The sequence below is a fragment of the Crocodylus porosus genome, unplaced genomic scaffold (genome assembly GCF_001723895.1).
Source record: "Crocodylus porosus isolate Cpor-Errol unplaced genomic scaffold, CroPor_comp1, whole genome shotgun sequence".
Classification (NCBI taxonomy): domain Eukaryota; kingdom Metazoa; phylum Chordata; order Crocodylia; family Crocodylidae; genus Crocodylus; species Crocodylus porosus.
In genome coordinates, this window is record NW_017728948.1 from 77569813 (window position 1) to 77590086 (window position 20274).

Here is a 20274-nt window from a genome sequence, read left to right on the forward strand (position 1 = left end):
TGGACATAAGGAAGAATTTCTTTACTGTCTGAGCCCTCAAGGTCTGGAACAGTCTGCCAGCGGAGATGGTTAAAGCACTTACCTTCAAGAGTAAATTGGATGCTTACCTTGCTGGGATCCTATGACCCCAGCTGACTTCCTGCCCTTTGGACATGATGATCTCCCGAGGTCCCTTCCAGCCCTAATGTCTATGAAATCTATGAAATCATTAGCAGCATTGCCTGCATTCTGATTTACCTCAAAAGAGAGCTACTCCACTTCTTGACTGTGTAATTAGTACATGCAATAGGGACAAGCTTTCTTACCTCTTTATCCTTGTTTCATACTCAAGCTTTTGTTTTGCCATCTCCTGCTTTAAGCTGGACACAAGGCTGTGCAGAGCACTGTGACTGTTGGTATTGTTCACTACAAATGTTTCACTGTTGTCACTGCTGTTGGTAGCCTGGCTGTTGCGTCCCCCTACACTTCTTCTGTCACTTTTACTTTCAAAGTCTCCTTGGTTAGAGAGGTCTTCTTGTGGTGGTCCATCTAACACTGAGTCTTCAAAATTACCCCCATACAAGTCGTGTTCAGGGCAGGTGGTGGTAGATGTTCGACAAGAGTTGGAGTGCTCAGTGAGGGATATTTCACAAGAGGATGTGGACCAAGTGGCACTATCTATGCTCTGCTTATCATCAGAGTTCACAATGGAGAACTGCTGGTGGACATTGTCATAGGTGGAGAGTCTATTGTGCTGCCCAGAGTCACTCACTGACTCCTTTTGCTTGTTGTCCCTAAGAGTGACATACCCATTGGGCATCCAGGTTGCAGTCCAGCTGTTCAGAGAATTGCTGTGCCCATCTGTGCTGGAAATGCCCATGCGCACTCCTCCATTCTGCACACTGTGCATGCCCAGTTTAGTAACTGGTCCTTTTAAGGATGATGTCCTCCTGGCCTGCAGCATACAATCTGGTAAGGTCTGGGTCTTCTCGTGGCCTTCCACAGAGCTGCTGAAGGACCCATTGGTGACTATGCCACTGCCTTTATTAAAGGCTGGATTTTTTTTTACCATGGGAGGTGGGCTTTTTGTGACATCAAGTTTCTGAATGCTGTTTCTTGGGCTATTTGATTTGCTCCCTGGCAGGGCTATGGGAGACCCATTATCCATGCTTCCTCTCTCAGGAGACTCTGGTTTATCCCAAGAACAGTGCCTCACTGCTGTTTCCTTGGTGTTATTGTTCTCCTTGTTCTGCAGTTGACCAATGATTATTTTCTTCAGAATCTCATTGTTGTTGTTGCATACCTGCTCCCCTGCCTGAAGGTCTGTGTCCTTGGGAAACAGCTCTTCATGTTTGCTTATCATCACTGACATTAGTTGCTGGACCACTACAGTACCTAGAAGATGACGACAAATGCACTGCCATTAATGGGGTAATGAACCTGAAACATGAAGAAAATACCATCCTTTTGGAAGGGACTCTGTAAGGATATCTAAAACCTAATATAATGTATACATTTTTTTAACAGATACTTCTATAAGCATGTATTAAACATTAATAAACCTCAGTTTCTCATATCACCTTCTTCTGGCTCCAACCTGAGAAGCACAATACAGTCTCTCTTGCCCTCTTAATAAATGGAAAAGTCATTTGTTAAAATACTTTGCTTCCTAACTTGTCTTGGCTCAGGCCTACTCGCTGGCACCTTCAGACTAGGGCAAAGATTTCAGCCATTCCTGTTTCTGCCTATCCACCCCTTTTCACTTGCAGGGTAGCCTACCCCTTTTTCACAGAAAAGGAAAGAAGCTCCTTGCAAAGGCATACCTCTAAAAAGGAGGAGGAGGAGGAGGAAGTTTCAATAGCATTAACATTTTAGCCTAGTGGGTAGCTGTGTGAGATATTTAATTAATTTAATACAAATCCCTTGAACTCCTTGGATATGAGATTGTGAAGAGCCACTTAAGCACATCATGCCGTCATATTACATGGAAGATGCCACCAGGAACATATACATCACAACCTTAAACCCACACAACACTTCACTTAGTAATACACCATAATAAATTGTTACATTCCTTTTTAAAAAACCTTTGGTTTGCACATCACATGATTTCATTTAATTTACAGAACTATCATCTGGAACTAATCTAAGAGCAATAATGATAACACACTATTTTTTTAAGTAGACCACTACTAGAGATTATTAAGAATCTTCCTGTAATGAGGTCAGAGTGGTTATAATCATCATCCCATTTTTAAGCCACCAGGTAGATTTCAGAGGCACACTGTGTACTTTTAATCAATAATTTCCTACTGGCCCATATCATTTTTACACAGGTTTCATTTGAATAGTCTGAACTTTTTCTCTTTCGCATATATCTAGTAAAAATTGAGTTTGTCACAGATGCTTAGTAATCTTTTTTTCTTTGTTATGGTAAAGTGAAAATCTGTGCTACTTTGTCACAGTTCCTTTCAAGAATACCTCCTTTAATTCATGGATACATGGTATATATATTGAAGCATAATTTATTTGTAGTCTTTTTTATTGCAGCTGATCTACTGAACTTGAAAGCATTTTTAACATGCCATGGGCACAATTTTCCTTGGGGCTGGCATCATTGCAATCCAACTGCAGTCAGCTGGAACTTTGTTATCGACTTCAGTAGGAAGAGCTAGGCCAATGATGAAAACATCAAAAAACCTCACTGGAAATACAACCCTCCCCCCCCCCAACATAAATGTATATAGGATAGATAAAAAAATTGGTGTGTTTTCTAAAAAATTCTTGGCATGTATTTTGAATGGCTGCAATAATCATAAATGATTAAACAAGTGATTTATACAGATCTGCACAGTTAAGAATCTGTAGCATTACCTCACCATCAAGGATGCTGCATAGGCACGATTCTGTATTTTCTCACATATACCATGCTTTCATATATAGTATGCACCTTGATTTTGAAGGGGAGCCTGAAGAAAAGGCTCTGTAGCCAGCAGGCAGCACTGGACCTGGCATGTAGTCCCAGAACGTGCCTCCAGAGCCAGCACACAGGGTTGGAGTTTGTCCATGAGGATGGACCCAGAGCTAGCTATTCAGGGTCATACTTGAATGTCCTAGGTCCAACCCCATGTGCTAGGTCCAGGGCTCCCTGCTTCTCCAGAGCCATGTATCAGGCCTGGCTCCATGTGCCAGATCCAGGGCCATGTATCATGTCCAACCTTACATGCTGGATCTGACCCAGCAAGCTGAGTGTGGGACTACATGCCAAGTCCTGGGCTCTGTGCTGGCTCTGGAACCACATGTTGGGTCCAACCTGGCATTTGCCCCAGAGCCAGTGTGCAATCATTGGTGCACAGAAGCTGACCTGTCACATGGCTTCAGAGCTAGTGCATGGGGTTAGCTTAACATGCCAGCTCCAGAGCTATATGCTGGACTCAGTGCACTGGATCTGACCACAGACCAACTATATGCACCAGCCTAATCCAGAGTGTGGTTGGAGACGGAGCTCCCCACAGGTTTGGAAATTTGGCAGCAAGGAGGAGAGTGGTAGCTATGGCTCCTAGAGACAAGGCAATTAATGTTAACCTTGCGTCATTCCCTCACCCACCATTCCTGCCAAATTTCTGAACTCTTGGGGTCCTTTTTCCTCACATCTAATGCATACCCCAATTTTCTCCAGCTGGTTTTGGGGGAAATGTTCAGGTTATAAGGTCTGAGAAAATAGGGTAATTGCTGTCTCCTGTACTGGGCTCCTTCCAGGTGGAAGCCCTCACCAGCAGCTCCACCAAACTAGGATCCAAGGAGGTGCAGTAGGGTGTCACAACATCACCAGCAATGGTGAACACCATCTTGCTTGGAACACTGGTTGTGGACAGGACAGGTGTTCCTAGGCAACCGTGGCTAGATCCTGCCACACCTGGCTGCTGGTTGCCCAATAGGCCAAGGGGCCACAGTGCAGCAACTCCACATCCTCAGTGAAATAAGAAGCCACTGAGGCCTCTGTGCTACCTGTGTGATGGTGGGGTCTGGTGTCTCTGGATCCCAACATTGAAGCCATGCCCTTGGCCCACATTGGCAGCAGCTGTGGTGGAGGAGATTGGCTTGTGGTTGGAGTGCTGGCCCAGGAAAGTGGATCCCTTTCTTCCAGGACCCTCTGCCTCTGCCTCCCTGACTGTTCACCAGCACCTCTGTCCAGTGATCAAGGGTTTTGCTGCTGCAGACGCTCCCCTTCATCCTTGGGTCATGCATGCTCTCCAGCACATGGACCTGGTGAAAGCGTCTTGCCCCAGCCAGGAACATTGGTCTCCTGGAACATCCCCATTTCATTCTCAAGCTCCTTCACTATGGGGATCACTTGGCTAAGGAGGGCATCGCCAGTGCTGAGGCTCTCAGTGGCCTTGAGGAATGGCTTGAGGGCCACCAATATCTAAGAGATGGTATCCCACTCTGTTTTGCTAAGGAGACTGCTGATCCCAATCTCCCCCACCAAGGCCATCTTGTGGATGGCCTTCTGTTGCTTGACCAGCCATTCCAGCATCGGGTAAGTGGAGTTCCACCAAGTTTCCACACCCCACATGATTTTGTGGTATGGGGTGCTTAGCTCTGTCTGTTTGTCTTGCAGCATCTTGCCCCCTTTGATGCTCCGGTGAAAGTAGCTTGCCACCTTCCTGAATTTTGAAATGACCATGAGGTGGAACTTGTGTGCCACACAGCAGGTGCCAACAAAGTTGGCATCACACATTGGCTTGACCATATTGACCCCATTGTTGGTGACTATGAACCTGCGGGTGAGCTCGCCCTGCCCAACAAGCCACCCCTGCACCATGCAATTCATGGTCACTATGATCTCCCTTGCCATGAGAGCCCACTGATGCCTTGACTGATCGCACCAGTGCCCTGTGAGGGAGAGGTAGGCATGATCTCCACCCTGGCTGCTCCAGCAATCTGAGGTGAAGTGCAAAGCTACCTGCAGACCTGCTTTGTGCAGCTCCTCCCTCAAGTACTCCCTGCATACTTGGGCACAACATCTTGCTAAAGGTGGTGCATGCAGGCACTCAGTATGATGGGGCCATGAGCACCATGATCTGCCTGAACCCTGGATGTGTAGCAAAATCCCCAGTTTTTCTCTTTTTTTTATTGCATTTGCTCCCCTTCCCAACCATTTCTGACTTTCTCTCTCCCTCTCTACTCCCTATAGATAAATATAAGTAAGCTACGATGTAGGATAGCAAGTTTTTGGTTTTGGATATCCATTGTTTTATATTGTATTATTATTAGGTTTGCATCGATTTTTACTGTTTCATATGGATATTGCATGGTTTAGGCCTATGTTTGTAAGTGAACTAACATCATGTCAAGTTTCCATTTTATACGTCAAGCCTCCATCTGCTGTCTGCTGCCTGGGCATCCCGTGTTGCAACTGTATGGATCATGTACCCCTACCATGTAAATTGGTTCCCCAATGAATGAGAATGATTGGGAATGATTGAAATACAATGGTAGCAGGCCTCTACTGAATGGCCTGTAACGACTGGGCCATCGTCTCACATCAATTCATCCAGGAACCACAGACCTCACCCAGGAACACAGACAAGACCAGCATTGGAAAGACAAAAGACCCTGCAGAACCAGTAACTCTCACCATTACAAACACCCGAAACTGCACATCCCTGGATGTAGCACACATGCTCAGTATGCCCGGGGCTGACCCTTGCCTGGGCATGCCTCCTGTCACTAGGGTTACACAAGATCTGCCCCTATAAAAAGGGGCAGTGAAGACAGACCCAGTGGGACACCCTCTCCATTTGGACCAGCACCATGCCACACCACCTATCCACCCAGAGGCCCTGCCAGTGACCCCCCTCTGGACAACACCTACTGGACAAGGACCCCTTTCCAGCCTGGACAGGTAGATATTACCTGCATACCTACTCCTACAGTTTGGACTCTCTCTCTCTCCTCCTGGACTTCAGTGGACTTCAACCCCTCCACCAAACCTCTCTAGCCCCTGCTGCCATTGTGTGTGTGTGTGTGGGGGGGGAGTAGGTGGGTGGGTGCAAGGGAGCCAATAAGACATTGTGTCACCATCTCCCCTGTTCAATAAAACCACTGTCATTTGCAACCCTGAGTTGGGTCATGTTTTACTGAATCCCAGTCCCTTCCCTATCTTAAATTCCAGCCTTGTTCTCTGTCTCTCTCTCAGCTCCAGAGCCCCACCCCCCACTAGTTTCCTGACCTCCTCCCAATTCCATCTCCCCTTTTCTGCCACCTCTCAACCTTTCCCTGCTTTCATGCTGTCCCTGCTGCCTTTAAGCCTGCCATGTGATCTAGTGCCTTTTCCCTGTGACTTTCTGCTGCCTTTCTCTGCTTTCCTGCTGCCCTGCTGCTTTTCCTGTGATTTTCTGCTCTCTGTCTTGCTGTTTTCAGGCTTCACCCACACCTTCTGTAATTCCCCATCCCCCCCGCTCCTGCAGGTTCCCAGCTCCTCTTAGCTGTCCTGTATTTTTCTCCAGCAGATGGATATACCCGAGATCATCTGCCACCTCAAAATGAACTTGGATCTGGAAGCAGAGGACCTCAGGGCCATAGCAAAGGAAATTCTGGGGAAGGAGGGAGAATCTGAGTTTGTGCTCCACACCTCCCACCTGGGTTCATTTTGAGGTGGTAGATGATCTCAGGTATATGAAAGCTGAAAGCAGATCAGCCGTGGCAAGGATATGAAACACTTTACCACTACAGCAATGCTGCTGCATCTCAGAAGGAAGCATCCCCTTGCCCTTGTTCCTCCTCAGCCTGACACCAGTGGGAGCATGCCCAAAAATAAGTCCACTTCTTGCTTCAAAGCCCCTATCCCCAAGAAGCAGAGGCAGGCCACCCTGGACCAGTGGGGGAAAGCCAGGACAAAGGAGGGTGCATTAGGAAGGTAAGAGAGGCCACCCAAAGCACTGGGGATAAGCTTACTTGGGATGGTCAGCTCTTCCACTTTGTTCAGCATCTGTTGCCCTGAAGAGTCAGGCCAACGCTCAGGATCTCAATATTGCGCTGTTAGACAGCAGGGTGTTGTGTACAATACTACACTAGTTACCTGCTTCTGGGTTGAGGGTGGGGATCCTGCCTTATCCCCCTCCTCACCAGGCAGAGGCACAACAGGAGGAGCTAAGCCACTTGCCCCTACAACCTCCTCCAAAGTGTCTTCCAGAGGAGACTGGCCTCTAGGGGAACTTCGAGAGGTGTGGAGCACAAACTCAGATTCTCCCTCCTTCCCCAGAATTTCCTTTGCTATGGCCCTGAGCTCCTCTGCTTCCAGATCCAGCTCCTTTGGCACTGGAAGGCTCATGCTGGGAACTGAAATCGGGGTGGAGAATGTCATGCTGCTGCTGTTTAGTAGTGTTAATAGTGGTGGGGCAGGTGCAGGCACTGCTACTAAATCCTTGCTCCCAAAAGCAGCAGAAAACTCATCGCTGCCAGGAAAGAGGGTGCATCTATGTTTGGGACAGGAAGAACTTGCAGCTCTCCCTCTGCCCCCTCTCCTTCCCCTGACAGAAGACCTGGCACCTGCCTTTCCAGAACACTTCATAGTGTTTGGTGTGCTGCAAAATGTGTGTGTGTAATATATGTTGTGCTTTCCTGCACAGTGATGATGCACTGTCAGGGTAAACACAGATTTCTTTTTTGTGGGGGGGAAAGAATTAAGACAGACTAACAAGAACAAATAAGAGGATTTTGGGGGAAGCATAAGTTGAAAGGAATGGATAAGGATAACAATAGGGATTGTAGGCAAGGGTAAGTAGTAAAGGATTGGATATAACTTACAAGAACAGAGACTAGTTACCAAGAGACTTGATAACAAGCCAGACCCTTTCAGACGCTGCTGGTCCAAGAGAGACACAGCTCATAAAAGGCACAGATCACTTCAGACACAGCTTGATATGTTGTTTCTATGTCCCTCCCCCGGAGCACTGTGACTGGAAGGGAACTCAGAGAAAGATCACAGTCACTGGCCAGCTACAGATGTCAATATCAGAGCAGTCTTTCCCCACTCAGCCTTTTCAATATACAGAATATCACCCCATACCCTTCCCTCTTCTCTGTTTCTGTTTCCTGCAAGCCTTCCGAATCACCAAATCTCTCCAAATCAATTCAGACCTTTTAATGGATCTCCCAGTTCATTTCAGATTTGGAGATTTGGCCACCTAATTGAGCCAAATCTCCTCTGAATTGAATCGGTTACTGAAGCTTCACACAGCCCTATACAGAGGCAGAAATAAGTGATTTCCATAGTGACCTGTCTTTAAAGATCAATACTGTTGGAAGCTCTATCATATCAGGTTATTGGGAAGTGGAAATTTGTTAAATGTTGAGAAATACTTTAAGGTATAAATCAGATAACAGTGATGCAGAAAGGATTTAAATAATTTGAAAGTTCAGCCTTAAACTTCTTTCAATACATTTGAAAAACATTTGGACAAAAAACATTATGTGGCACTTTCAAATAAGAGAAACTTCTCAAAATTTAGACCAAATATAGTTACACAACTAAACTGAAATACAAAGTTAATTGCAGCATATACTATATCTAGTTCAAGAGACTATTTCACCCACTTCTAAAATGGAATAATATACAAGGGGTCTTTACAGTGAACCATTGTTGAATATATCCTGTTGAAACTATGTGGTGATTTTAGTGAAATGATATGGAATTGTGCAAACTAGATTTAAAAGGTAACACACACTGGACATGTCTACACCATGCAATTAATGCACTTTTGCCTTACTCGCAGTATTTTACTGTGCAGTAAGCTTTTCCCAGGAGCATGTCTACACATGCATCCTGTTAACAGCAGATTTGTTCCCAATGGGAGCAGCCTGGTACAGGCTACTCTTGGCCTCCCCTGCCCCACTGCAGCAGCTCCAGGCTCCCCCAGGTGCTGGCAAGGGCATGGGTTCTGCTCCTAATACACATGGAACTAGAAGAGCTCTGCTGTTTGCAGCAGCAGCTGTCTCCTGGCCCCGTGCACATTGGGAAGGGACCCGATGTGAACGGGGCCCAGGAGACAGCTGCCCTGGTGGCTGTGGACACTGGGGGACACAGCTGCCAGCAAGTATCCTCCTGGATGGGGCTTCCCTGCCCAGAAGGGGGTTTACCAGGAGCTGTACCAGGCATAGGGCAGCTGCTGGTGAGCCCCCTGCCAGGCAGGCTCCCCTCACTTAGCAGAGGGCTGACCAGGAACTGTCCTACAAATGGAACATCTGCCAGCAAGCCCCCAAGCCACCTGACTTGGCAGGGAGCTTGCTGGCAGCTGCCCTGCTTGAGTTCTCAGCCCCCACCAGCTGCTCCACTAAATAAGGAAAGAGACCTGGACAACCCACTCCCACTCACTATGCAAGTTCTTCTGTATTTCTCCACACAGCTAAGGTAGGCACAGATGGTGCTCATCACAGTTGTCTTTAGCTACAGCTCAGTGTAAGATTAATGAGCAAAGCTTTGAAAAGACAATTTTATCAATAGGTCATGAATTGGCTTAGTCAAAGTGAGTTTTCTTGGGTTCAGTCAAAGGTACTTTTCCTCCAAAAGTGTGGCTTCCATGCCAAACCTCATATTACTACTGCCAGACATTCTGGCATTACAGTTTTTCACCTAGAAGGTCAGAAAAATTAAGCTTTTGTGGCAGGCTTGCCAGTGGCACAATTTTTAAACCAAATTTAAACTGATCATTATTCTTTGTGCTTCATTTCACATATCACTGTGACAAAAAAAAACCTGAGATGTGGACTGAAATGAAGACAATTCTTTAAAAGGTTCTGCCTTGACCCTCAACCCCTAGTTCTGAATGAATGCCTTGATATGCCTTTCTTATGTGAATTGGAAATGCTGGATTCAAGATTATTTTCAACTGTTTGGCCTGCTGTATAAGAGATGAAAGGCTCCAAAACAGCCACATCCACACAGCAGATTTGCTGTGCCTCAGGCCCACTACCCTGCTCTGGGCAGGCTGCCTCTTAAACTGGATGTCACATCCACAGAACACTGCAAAAGGGCTAATATGCTTATCAGTGTTTGACTTGGCAATGTCACAGTGGTGCTAACTAGCTTGCTCAAAGGCTCACACAGAAATGCTGTATGGTCCCCAGTTTAGTTCAGTTTATCTGAAGAAGCACAGAAAGAATGGGGGCACTGCTGCTGAGGATGGCAAGGCTACTATACCTACACAGCCAAGGTGCCACTGGTTTTGGAAAACATAGTCATGTTTAAGCTATGAAGGAATTTTTTAACAAGCACAAAACTAAGCCAAAGGAAAACTCCTTAAAACAAAAACATCTTGTCTTTCCTCATAATATTCTTGCCTTCTGGGGAACATTTGGTGTAGGACCTTTGTATTTTACAGCTGATTTCTAGGTGAAGAGCATGCAATTTCCCCAGAACAGAAACAGGAGGGCAGATTTTGACAAGGTGCCAAAAAGAACAACGAGGAGATGAAGAAGAAGAAATTAAACCTTAATTTAAATTAAATCTTGGGATAAATATTCTTAAGATTCCAGGTTTTGCTTGTAATGTCATTTTTGTTTCATTCACCGCAAACAGCTATTGTCTGAATCCTGCATCCTTTCAAATATTTAAGTACTACCGCCTTCTTTGGAAGCTGTGTATATAAAAGATCTTACAGTTCATTGTGGAAGTAGAGACAGTTTTTTTTTGCCAGACAACTCGAGACACCACTGGTCAAAACACTTGGATTTATGCATCAATGTTTATCACAAATAAAACAGATTGTTTTGCTCAAGGCTAGCTGTTCCCTGTCTGAAGTGCAGCATAAGTTGTGAAGGACAGGACAGATTGGACAGACACTTGACTGGGATAGTTTAGTTGAGTTGACTGTGCCTTGAGTTAGGTGCTGTACTACTCATGAGGTCTCTTCCAGCCCTACTTTCCCAGAGTCCTGTGATCCTACGCAAAAACAAATATCAAGAGCTTAAAATACATGAGAACTGGTTAAAATGTATGATCTGGATTTTCAGTTATTTTAATCCTTCCCTTCCCACTGCTTTAATAAAGAGTTGTAGTACTGATATTTTGATTCAGACATAAGCTAACTACAACTGGCATCTTTGGGTGCTACTGTAATTTAAATATTAATAAGATGACAGGTGTTCTAGCAGGATTGTTTATACTCTGCTGTGAAGGCAACAGTAAAAAATGGCATTGTCATGTTACAACTTTCTGTCTGTGACACCTCACTGCTGTGGATAGATTCAAAAGGTACAGGAAATTGAAACACAGTGTTGTAGTTGCATAAAAAGGAGAAAAATCCAGCAACTCCCTTGTGTCTCTCTCAATTTTACAGGAACATAAAGCAGTAAGTACATTTTGGTCACTAAAATCTGCAGATTCAACTGCAGTTCCAGTAGGAGCAGGTCTGTGAAGGACGAAGGTGCCATTTTTAGAGTCACTTTTCAGGAGTAAAGCCATGCATTACATTAAGCTGCCTTTGATGAAGTGCCTGAAGCACCACAGTGGAAATTTCACTCTCCTATACAGAAGCAAATTTTGCATTGCACTTAATGGAAGTAAATCTCTGTCTACACATTAACAAGCAAATGTTCCTTCTTTCCCACTTGGAGCGTTGATCCCCTTTCCTTTAACTTACCCTCCATGATGGTCAGAGGATCTTCTACTTTTGGGCGCAGGATGTTGGGACCAAAGACAGTTGCTAGATTTTGCACACTCATTTTGTTTACACCAGAATAGGACTGGACTTCATCCAGGAATCTGTTAGAATTAGAAAAAAGGCAGCCTTGAGGTAAAGAAAAATCAAGGGTGGATCAGCAGCCTTACAGCAGCATTTTTGCATGGGATTTCCTGGGAAACTAAGAACTTGGTATGAAAAATGTTCTGTGGTGAATCCAGAAATTTTTCTGCACTGGAGCTTCCTGCCAGTACACATGTAATGCTGTGTGGATCATGAAGGTGAAGGTGAGGGTCTTATCTGTAGAAAGTTACTATGTTCCATCACGCATGGCTTATAGTGAGAATTTCTACACTGAGTCTTTGCTGTGCCTGGGAACTGTGCCATGTATGCTCCACCCAGTCATCCATACTCCATCCATGGGACCCAACTCCTGAAAATAAGGCAATGTAGCTGCCTTAGAAAGCTTCTACTCTTAGGCTTTCTGTCTGGTACACACACAAAGCAGCTCTAAAGTAGCTAAAATGCCTCATTTCTGGGATTTGGTGCATATAGTGGGAGTGAATAGGCCAGGCATGCTTCAAGGAAGTGCCTTCAGGCTTAGCATGTAGGCGTTGTAGACAAGGGCTGTGACACACAACTCCTTGGAGCTTACACAGATGAGATCCTGTTCTTCATGCCTTGAAAGACTTTTAGGGAAGAGAAGAAAGGATCTTGGATGAGATGTCTGAAGCAAAGAAAAGGAAGGATCTTCAATACCTTAGTGCAAGAGGGCATGTTGATCCTTTAACTAGATGCATCACTGTCCTGGAACTTTTCATTTCTAAACCATGGCATTCTGGGGGGGCGGGGGTTGTAATTTGTAGAGAGAATGCAAGATTGGGGGAGGGGTGGAGGGAGAGATGCTGTTAATTGGTATCTATCATGGGACCCATCAAAATGGGAATTGTTTTGCATGTGTCCTCCCTATATAGTTTTTAAATTTTCTGATATAATATGCTGAGTTTTAAAGCCTAAGTAATAACTATGTTCTTGATAGCTCCTAACAAAACAAGCTCTTAACCAAAAAAAGTGAATACATGTAACAAACTCCATCAAAACTATATTTGATGAAAAACTATATTTTACCTCAAGTGTACATTAATTAACCTTATGCCATTAGAAGTTGATAGTAACCAAAAAACAAATAGCTTTACAATTAAAATTAATTGTTTGGGGTGAGAAAGACATTTATGATAAAATACTATTCTAATAGTATCTTGTGCCAGAAGTCTTTATTCTATATTATATTCTCTTTTTCTCATTAACTAAGGAAAAGAGAGAAGTTTAAGTGTCATGATGCATTTCAATTTTTAGGCTTATTTCACTGATATTTTTCTCATTTAAGGCTAAGCAAAGTATAGTGAGCTAGTTAATTCTGTCCTACTTGGAAAGATTAATATGATAATGTTTGGTTGAATTCAATTAACATCAGAAAATCCACTAGATGAAAGATTAACTTTTGACACAAAGGAGTTCAAAGGTTTTAAGAGCCAGTGAAACAATTGGAGGGCATGGAGGAGAAGCACTGAGTAGTGATAGCTCCAGGAATTTTGCAAATGTAGCAGGTAATTAAGAGCTGTAAATATAGCCAAGAGTTGACACTCCTTTACCCAGCTACATCTCTTTGCCTTTGTTTTCAGCTCTGGGCTGTTAATTAATTCCACTCATAGTTGTGCAACTTCAGAATAAGTTAGTAACAGTTTAGTAAGCAAAACTCTAATTGCATTAATGTAAATTTACCAACACTGTGACTTTCTTTATTAAACTTTTTCCTTTGATGCATTCATACAGAGACACAAGTATATCTGGCATGTCAGAGAAATAAACATGTTGAGGATATTCTTGCAAATGCACTTACCTACAGATGTACTTCAGCAAATTGAAATTAACAGGTGGAAGACTCTTTACTTGCTTCACTAATTCCTTCAGCCCCTGTGTAAATAAAAAGAAAGAACTCAAAAGGCTCTCAGTATTTAGCATTCAACAAAATCATTCTTAATCATTACAATATTAAGAACATAGTTGAGTCTGGTCTGTAGTATTAATAAAATAGAATACACTAAAAAATGAAGTAGTACAGTTGCTCATATCAGCACCAGATAAACTATGCTTACTTGCCTACAGAAGCTGTTTTGGGTGGGCAAAGCAATCTTTGGGCTGCCTAACAAGGAATATACCAAAGCTGGCTAACAAAACCACTTTGTTGCCCAATGAAAGTTTTCAGGGTTTCAAAAATGTTCTAGTAATAAGTGTCATATTGGACAAAACCAAGAGCAATCTCCCCTGGCTTTTTACTTAGAAAGAGAGGGATGCTCAGTCATTCTATGTCAACTGAAACAGATGGTCAACATTCAAGCTCAGGCTCTTCTAAAGTCTAATGAAGAACTTAAAGCTCGGTCTTCCACATCCCCAGTGAGAGCTGTGAACACTGGATTATTGGCTATCAGAGGTTTTTCTCTCAGACAAAAAAAAATCTGTCTTGGAAAGGTGAAAAGTTTCCATTTTGGCAAACTGGCATATTAACGTTAAAAAAAAAAAAAATCACTGAAAAATTCCAGTTGCCTGTAGTCTATACCAGCACCAGACAAGCAAATTATTACTTCTATCTGTGCCCTCAGTAGATTGAGAAGAACCATAACATCATGAATTTAGCCTCTGTGCCCATAGAAAATAGACCCAAGATAAGGTCCTGCTGCCAGTGCATTTGGTTCAGCTGAGCCTTTGGTATTGTCCCAGGTTGTTTGATTTCAGTGCAATTCAGGATGGAAAAGAAATCGTGATACCATAAATAGTTGCTGGCTGGGTGCTAGAAAAGGAATTGAGAAGATGAACAGCTACCTAGATGAATACTGACATCACTTGTAACTTGCACAGCAGGAGAATTCAACATAATGGCTGAAAAAATTAGTTGATGCTCTAACAATCAGGCAGCTGAGCCAGGATAAAAAATGGCTTATCTTTTTTAGTACCAGACATTCATACTGTCAGTATCCCATAGCCAGGCTAGCTTCCAAGTTCAAACAGGCATTGCATCAAGATTAAAGCCTTTTTTTCAAGTATAGCTAATAAATATTTCATGTAATAGTCTCAAGGAAGCTAAAGAAATACAGGGCAAACACGAATACTGTTACATGGATGTACAATTAATTGGAGAATGGAATGAACAAGTATTAACCTGGTTATTGTTATGATAAAGGTATCAAATAGTTACATGGGGTTGGTGCAGGGCACTCAGATAGGCAGAAAAGTAAATCACAGTGCTTATCCCACCATAAATTACATTAAACAAAATAAATAACAGAGCAAAACAATGCACCTTACAGGAAATGGTGAAGACCAACACACACCAGGAGTCTTTCAAACTGGATGGGAGAGCTTGTTTCAGAGCTGAAAATGATAGAGTACATTGCCACAACTCCTTTAAATCAAGGGAGACAGAGCTTTCCCAGCCGTCTGGCAGCAATAGATAAATGGCTCAGGAGACAGGTAATCTCTCAGTTAGGAAAGGTCCAAGCCATTATGAAATTTTACTAATTTAGAGGCTGGGGAATAGAGAGGACTTTACTTCTGGCTCATCAGCCAGAGTTAAGGACAACAAAACAAACCAGAACTGTAATATTATCTTGGAAAATTAGAAAATGGGCTAAATCGATAAGAGTAAACTTATTTGTGGTTAATCTGATGTAAAAAGAAAAAAACAAGGGATGATACCATACAGCAGCTGCTAACATACAAAAAGGGACGTGCAAAGGAGAGCAGTCTCATTTATGATGTCAACACAGAAGATACTTTGCCCTCAACTTTCTGTAGAAAAGACATTGACATTATGGGTTAGCTCCTCTGTTCTGTTCATCAGCTTCACACCAGTCCAGCAAATCTGGGAAGCTAGGCCAGCATTTTTAAGAAGCAATAGGCAAAGAAGAATTCAGCTAATATCTGGGATAAGTTAAATCAGAGCTGATAGAAACTGGCTTGGCAAAAACATGAGTGATATTTTAAGGACTAGAAGCCCAGGCGAAATTTCAAATCCTCCTAAGATTCCAACTGAAAATCAATAAGACTTAGGCCTCTGTGGCACTTACTAAAAAGTTACTCCTAATTTAAGGCCCAATGAGTTCAGCAGGAGTTTGTGACAGGCAACAGTGAATGACAGTTCAGAGGACCAAAAGGAAGTCTCTTCCATGAAATGTCCTAACATAACAGACATCTTTCTTGACCATGATTCAATGGGTCACAGTCTATACAGGCATATGACTGTTTATTTGACTCCACAGTGACCTTTGCACTTTTGAGTAAGCAGAGCAACTAGGACACAAGCTTTGGGATGCTGACAAGGGAGGGGGGTCTCAGAATGTCTGGAAGGTACTCTGCTTGGCACGAGCTCATCCAGAGTCTCTTAGCTTTGTCCCTGCTCTGTCCCTTTATCAACCTCACACCCCCTTTCCATTCTCTGCAAGCCAACAGCTACTGAGTTAATCCTCTTACTGCTTCCAGATTAACGCTTTTACAGTTGGGTTTTATATACAGGTCACTGGCAGCTGTGAGATGGTAAGTGTTGTATATACTAGTCATTGTCCAGAGTGTAGGGGTGTGAGACTGATGTGGGGACTCTGTCCCTGCTCCTTGAGGTGGGAGCTTCCAACATCTGGGTGAACCTATGCCTTGTCAGGTAAGACTGTTCACCTCCTTACTTCTGTTTTCCTGTGCTCAGCACACCCCCATTCCGTCCCTTTCCTGCATCCCCTCCCACTCTGCCCAGGGTGCAAAAATAGCTGGCTGTGCTGGAGAAAGTTACCTAGCTCTGGTTCCTTTGAAAAATGACCTGAATCTTTACAATGAAGCCCTAATATAGTGCAAAATGTAATATCTGTTGCAAGCACAAAACAGCAGCAAAACTGGTCCATCCAACTTGACTTCCAAAACCAAAGCTGATTACAAAACCCCAACCTTTTCATTAATTACAGACCAGGCAGCCAACTCACCGTTTCTTCCTCCTTGCTGAGCAGCTTGGCACAGGAAAGAAAATCCTCATACTTTGCATAGGGAATAACTGGTTCTGGGAGTTCTCTTAGATATAGCTTGAGCAGTGATGCCACTGTGTGCACATCTGTATTGCTGGCAGGAGGGAAGGTAAAAGATTACTGTTGGGGATATGTGGGATGCTGTATAGTTGGAGGCCTACAGTTTGCTGTTTTACAAAACTTAGGCCACTGGCTGATGTTCAGGTAAAGGCGTGATAGGATCTGATGTGTGATCCACACAATTGTGCCGTCTGCCATGCCACATGTGTATGTGGGATCCAGCGTCAGATTCAGTCGCACCTTATTGTTGGTGCAGGGGGAGCTGCTCTCCCCACCCAGCTGCGAGCAACGTCAACTGTGGTTTCTCAGCCATGAAAGCACATGGTGCATCCATATGGCAGGAGCCTCACCGAGCTCCTAGCCTCAAAGGAGCACCTGGCCACACATTCAATTAATGGCATAATAGGAACAAGCCACAAAGTAATTTAACTTTTTTCTGTGGAATAACTTTGTTATCATGCCATTCATTGATTGAACATGTGGCCCTATCACAACTTAAGGTGCAATTAATTGGTTTAGTCTATCCTGGGCTGCTTTGTCCCACAAATGACTTGCAAGGATACCTATGAACACAGCTCTTACAATGGATCATTTATTATTATTAAGCAATTATAAACAGACCTCAATTCCCAGGAAACTTGTGTCTGTTTTTCTGAACACAGCTTGACTGAACAATACATATCAGTTCTCCTATGGAATGGCAAGCAGGCAGAACAGTTCAGCAAGAGGGACTTTTCTCAAAGCAAGCCTTGAACTGGCTCTGATTATAGACACCTGCCTCCAGCCTATTTGAATTCTACAATCTCAGTGCCTTCTATGGTATTGTGTAAACATGTTCTGTACAAAACCATTTATTCCACACATATATAATCAAAGCTCCCTTTTATCTGAATTACTGTTTAATTCCCATGCATGTAACACTTTCCCACTAATAATTAATAATGTACCTTTTGGCAGAAGATCTTGATGTATTTTACATACAGTAGTTATTTAAGCCCTCCTTACCCTATGCAATGGACACTGCCTGTTTTCTCTGAGGTACACCAAGGCACAGAAAGTTGCTCAAGGTCATTTAGTGACACAGTGGTACCACCCACAACTGACTGATTCTCATGGCTGAACTCAAAGGGGGTGGGCAGAGAAGGCTTAATCAGAGGAGTTTTAGTGCTAGTTTAACACATACTCTCACAGTCTTATCCAAGATCAGATTGTAGTCAGATGTAGCAGCTATAACAGTATAAGCTGTTACAATGTAACTGTTATTTCTGCATGTTTCTATAAAACATTCACATGCAGCAAAGCCATTGCCACTTTACACTTACTTCATTCAGGGTGAAAATTACAGTAATTTAGCTCACTCATATTGCTGCAACAGCATGCAGACACAAGAGTACCACAGTAACAGCTGATGTGCATTCCTACACAGCAATTCCTCTCCCTTCCTTTTTGAAGTAGCCGAATGTTGGATCTCTTCAAAGCCCTAGACTTTGTACCTCCTCAGTCAATGGAGCTGACTTAAACCATTACATCTCAGGTGAGTGACGTAGCCAGTACCAGTGGGCTATTAATTCTCCTGGGGTGGATTTTGGTCTCTCTCTCAAAAAAAACCCTACCCTTTGCACATCAGCTTTAAAGTTATGCACTGATTCTTGAGCAGCCTAACAGAATCAGAACTGTTAACACACACCAAGGGCCAGAAGTCAAGAATAACAAAATAATTATTAGGAAGGTGGACGTGTATGCTACAGGGACACACTCCCTATTTTATCTGACACATTCTTAGATCTTCTGGCTCAGGGGTGTATCAATTTAGAAGCAATTACACATCAGTAAGTTATTAGTTAAAAGCAAGTCCAACTGATACTTACCAGTGACAATCCAGTGAACTGTAAGCAAGCCTGACTTTTATATATATATATATAATACACACACACACACACACACACGCACACACACACACAGAATTTCTGTTTGAACCCTCATTTGGACATGCTTAGCTCATGGAAAAAGAGGAGGTGTACATGAGATTTAGGTCCAAGATAGTGGCTCCAAAAGATTCCACAAAGTTTTTGCCATGCTGTTTCAAGACAGGATGTTATTTATATTTTACTGTATCAGAATACAAATCCCTTTTTAAACCTCTACCTAGCTACAGTCTAGATCAAATGACTCATATCTTTGTTTACAAACTAAATTATTATAGATATTACAGATAAAAGGCTCATGAACCATAGCTTCAAAATTCTATCAACAAGCAATGAAATAGTACCTCTCTCTTTTTTAAAAACATACAAAGTAGCCTTCATATAGAGATGTAATTAGATAAGAAAAGATTTACGATGGTGTATGGAAGTAGATCATGGAAGAAATCTAATAAGGGAGAGAAGCTAGAGAAAGCAGAGTGTGCAGTATAAGCCTTAATTTTGGAACTGTCAGTTGTCCTGGTAAAAAGGAACAGAAATACTGCAAGAAGACCTCACTGTATAAGCACCAGCTCACTAGATCAGGCCTCAAAATGAAAAGTTGTTTTGCTGTGATCTCTTCTCAATCTCATCTTATTAAATAAGGAAATTCCAAAAATCATGGCCAGAACTTAAAACACATTTTAAAAGAAACTAGCCAAAAAAAAATAAAGAAACCTTTTAGAAATACAGGACATACAGAATGACAGACAAAAGACAAAAAAGAATCAGTAAGAACTGGTAATATAGGCCACAGAATGAGAGGGTTAACTGCACTGAATCTCTTCTAATTATTGCCAGTACTGTGGAAAACTGTCTGCTGCACTGGAGACCCAATTTTAGTCTTTCATATGAGGCAAAGAAATTGTTCCTTGAGCAAAAAACAGACCAAGAAGTAATTAAAAATAATCGGAATGGGGAAATGACTCTAATCAACTCTACACTACTCTGCCTCATGGAGGGGCGCTTCATTACTTTGTCTACACCTACAGTCAACCACATGACAGAGTCATGGCATGGAAAGGTTTGTAATACACTCATAACCTGGCTCTCCCAATAGGTACTGAAGGGGATATTAAAGGGTAAGATGGCAACAGACCAAAGATTACAACTAATATATTTTGTATTTCCCAGGTAAACTATACAAGTCTCTTTAATAATGTCAGCTGGCTTTGCTTTGTTTCATTTTATTAGAACTCCAGTAACAGCACTTGCTTGTTGCTATGCAAGTTGGATCTCTAGGGTCTGAGATGTGGACTCTAATACAGATCATGCCCAGTTCTAGGTTCCAGGGAAAATTTGTACATCACAAACATTGCTGTTAGTAGCATTACCAACACATTGCCACTAGATGGTGGAATTGCAAAATGAGATTGTCTGACTGAGACGTGTATAAATGTCATTCAGCTGTATTGAAGCTTTGCTCGTCATGCAGAGATCCTGGCTTTCTGATAAAACTCCCAAAATCTGTTATTAAAATTCAAAGCCCCCTGCAGCCCTGCTAGTGCCCCTCACCCCCCCATAAGT

At 43.0% G+C, this 20274-nt stretch overlaps 1 protein-coding gene across 6 annotated transcripts in view; it reads right to left on the reverse strand.

Moving 5' to 3' along the window:
- Positions 1–20274, reverse strand: part of ARHGAP24 (Rho GTPase activating protein 24) — a 407100-nt gene that overhangs the window by 5784 nt on the left and 381042 nt on the right. For all 6 annotated transcript variants that reach the window (XM_019552870.1, XM_019552872.1, XM_019552874.1 and 3 more), the window contains 4 exons: positions 16688–16820; positions 13564–13637; positions 11625–11746; positions 306–1374 (listed from right to left, as the gene is read on the reverse strand). In XM_019552870.1, coding sequence (XP_019408415.1) covers positions 306–1374; positions 11625–11746; positions 13564–13637; positions 16688–16820 — 1398 coding nt within the window. The remainder of the gene's footprint in view (positions 1–305; positions 1375–11624; positions 11747–13563; positions 13638–16687; positions 16821–20274) is intronic.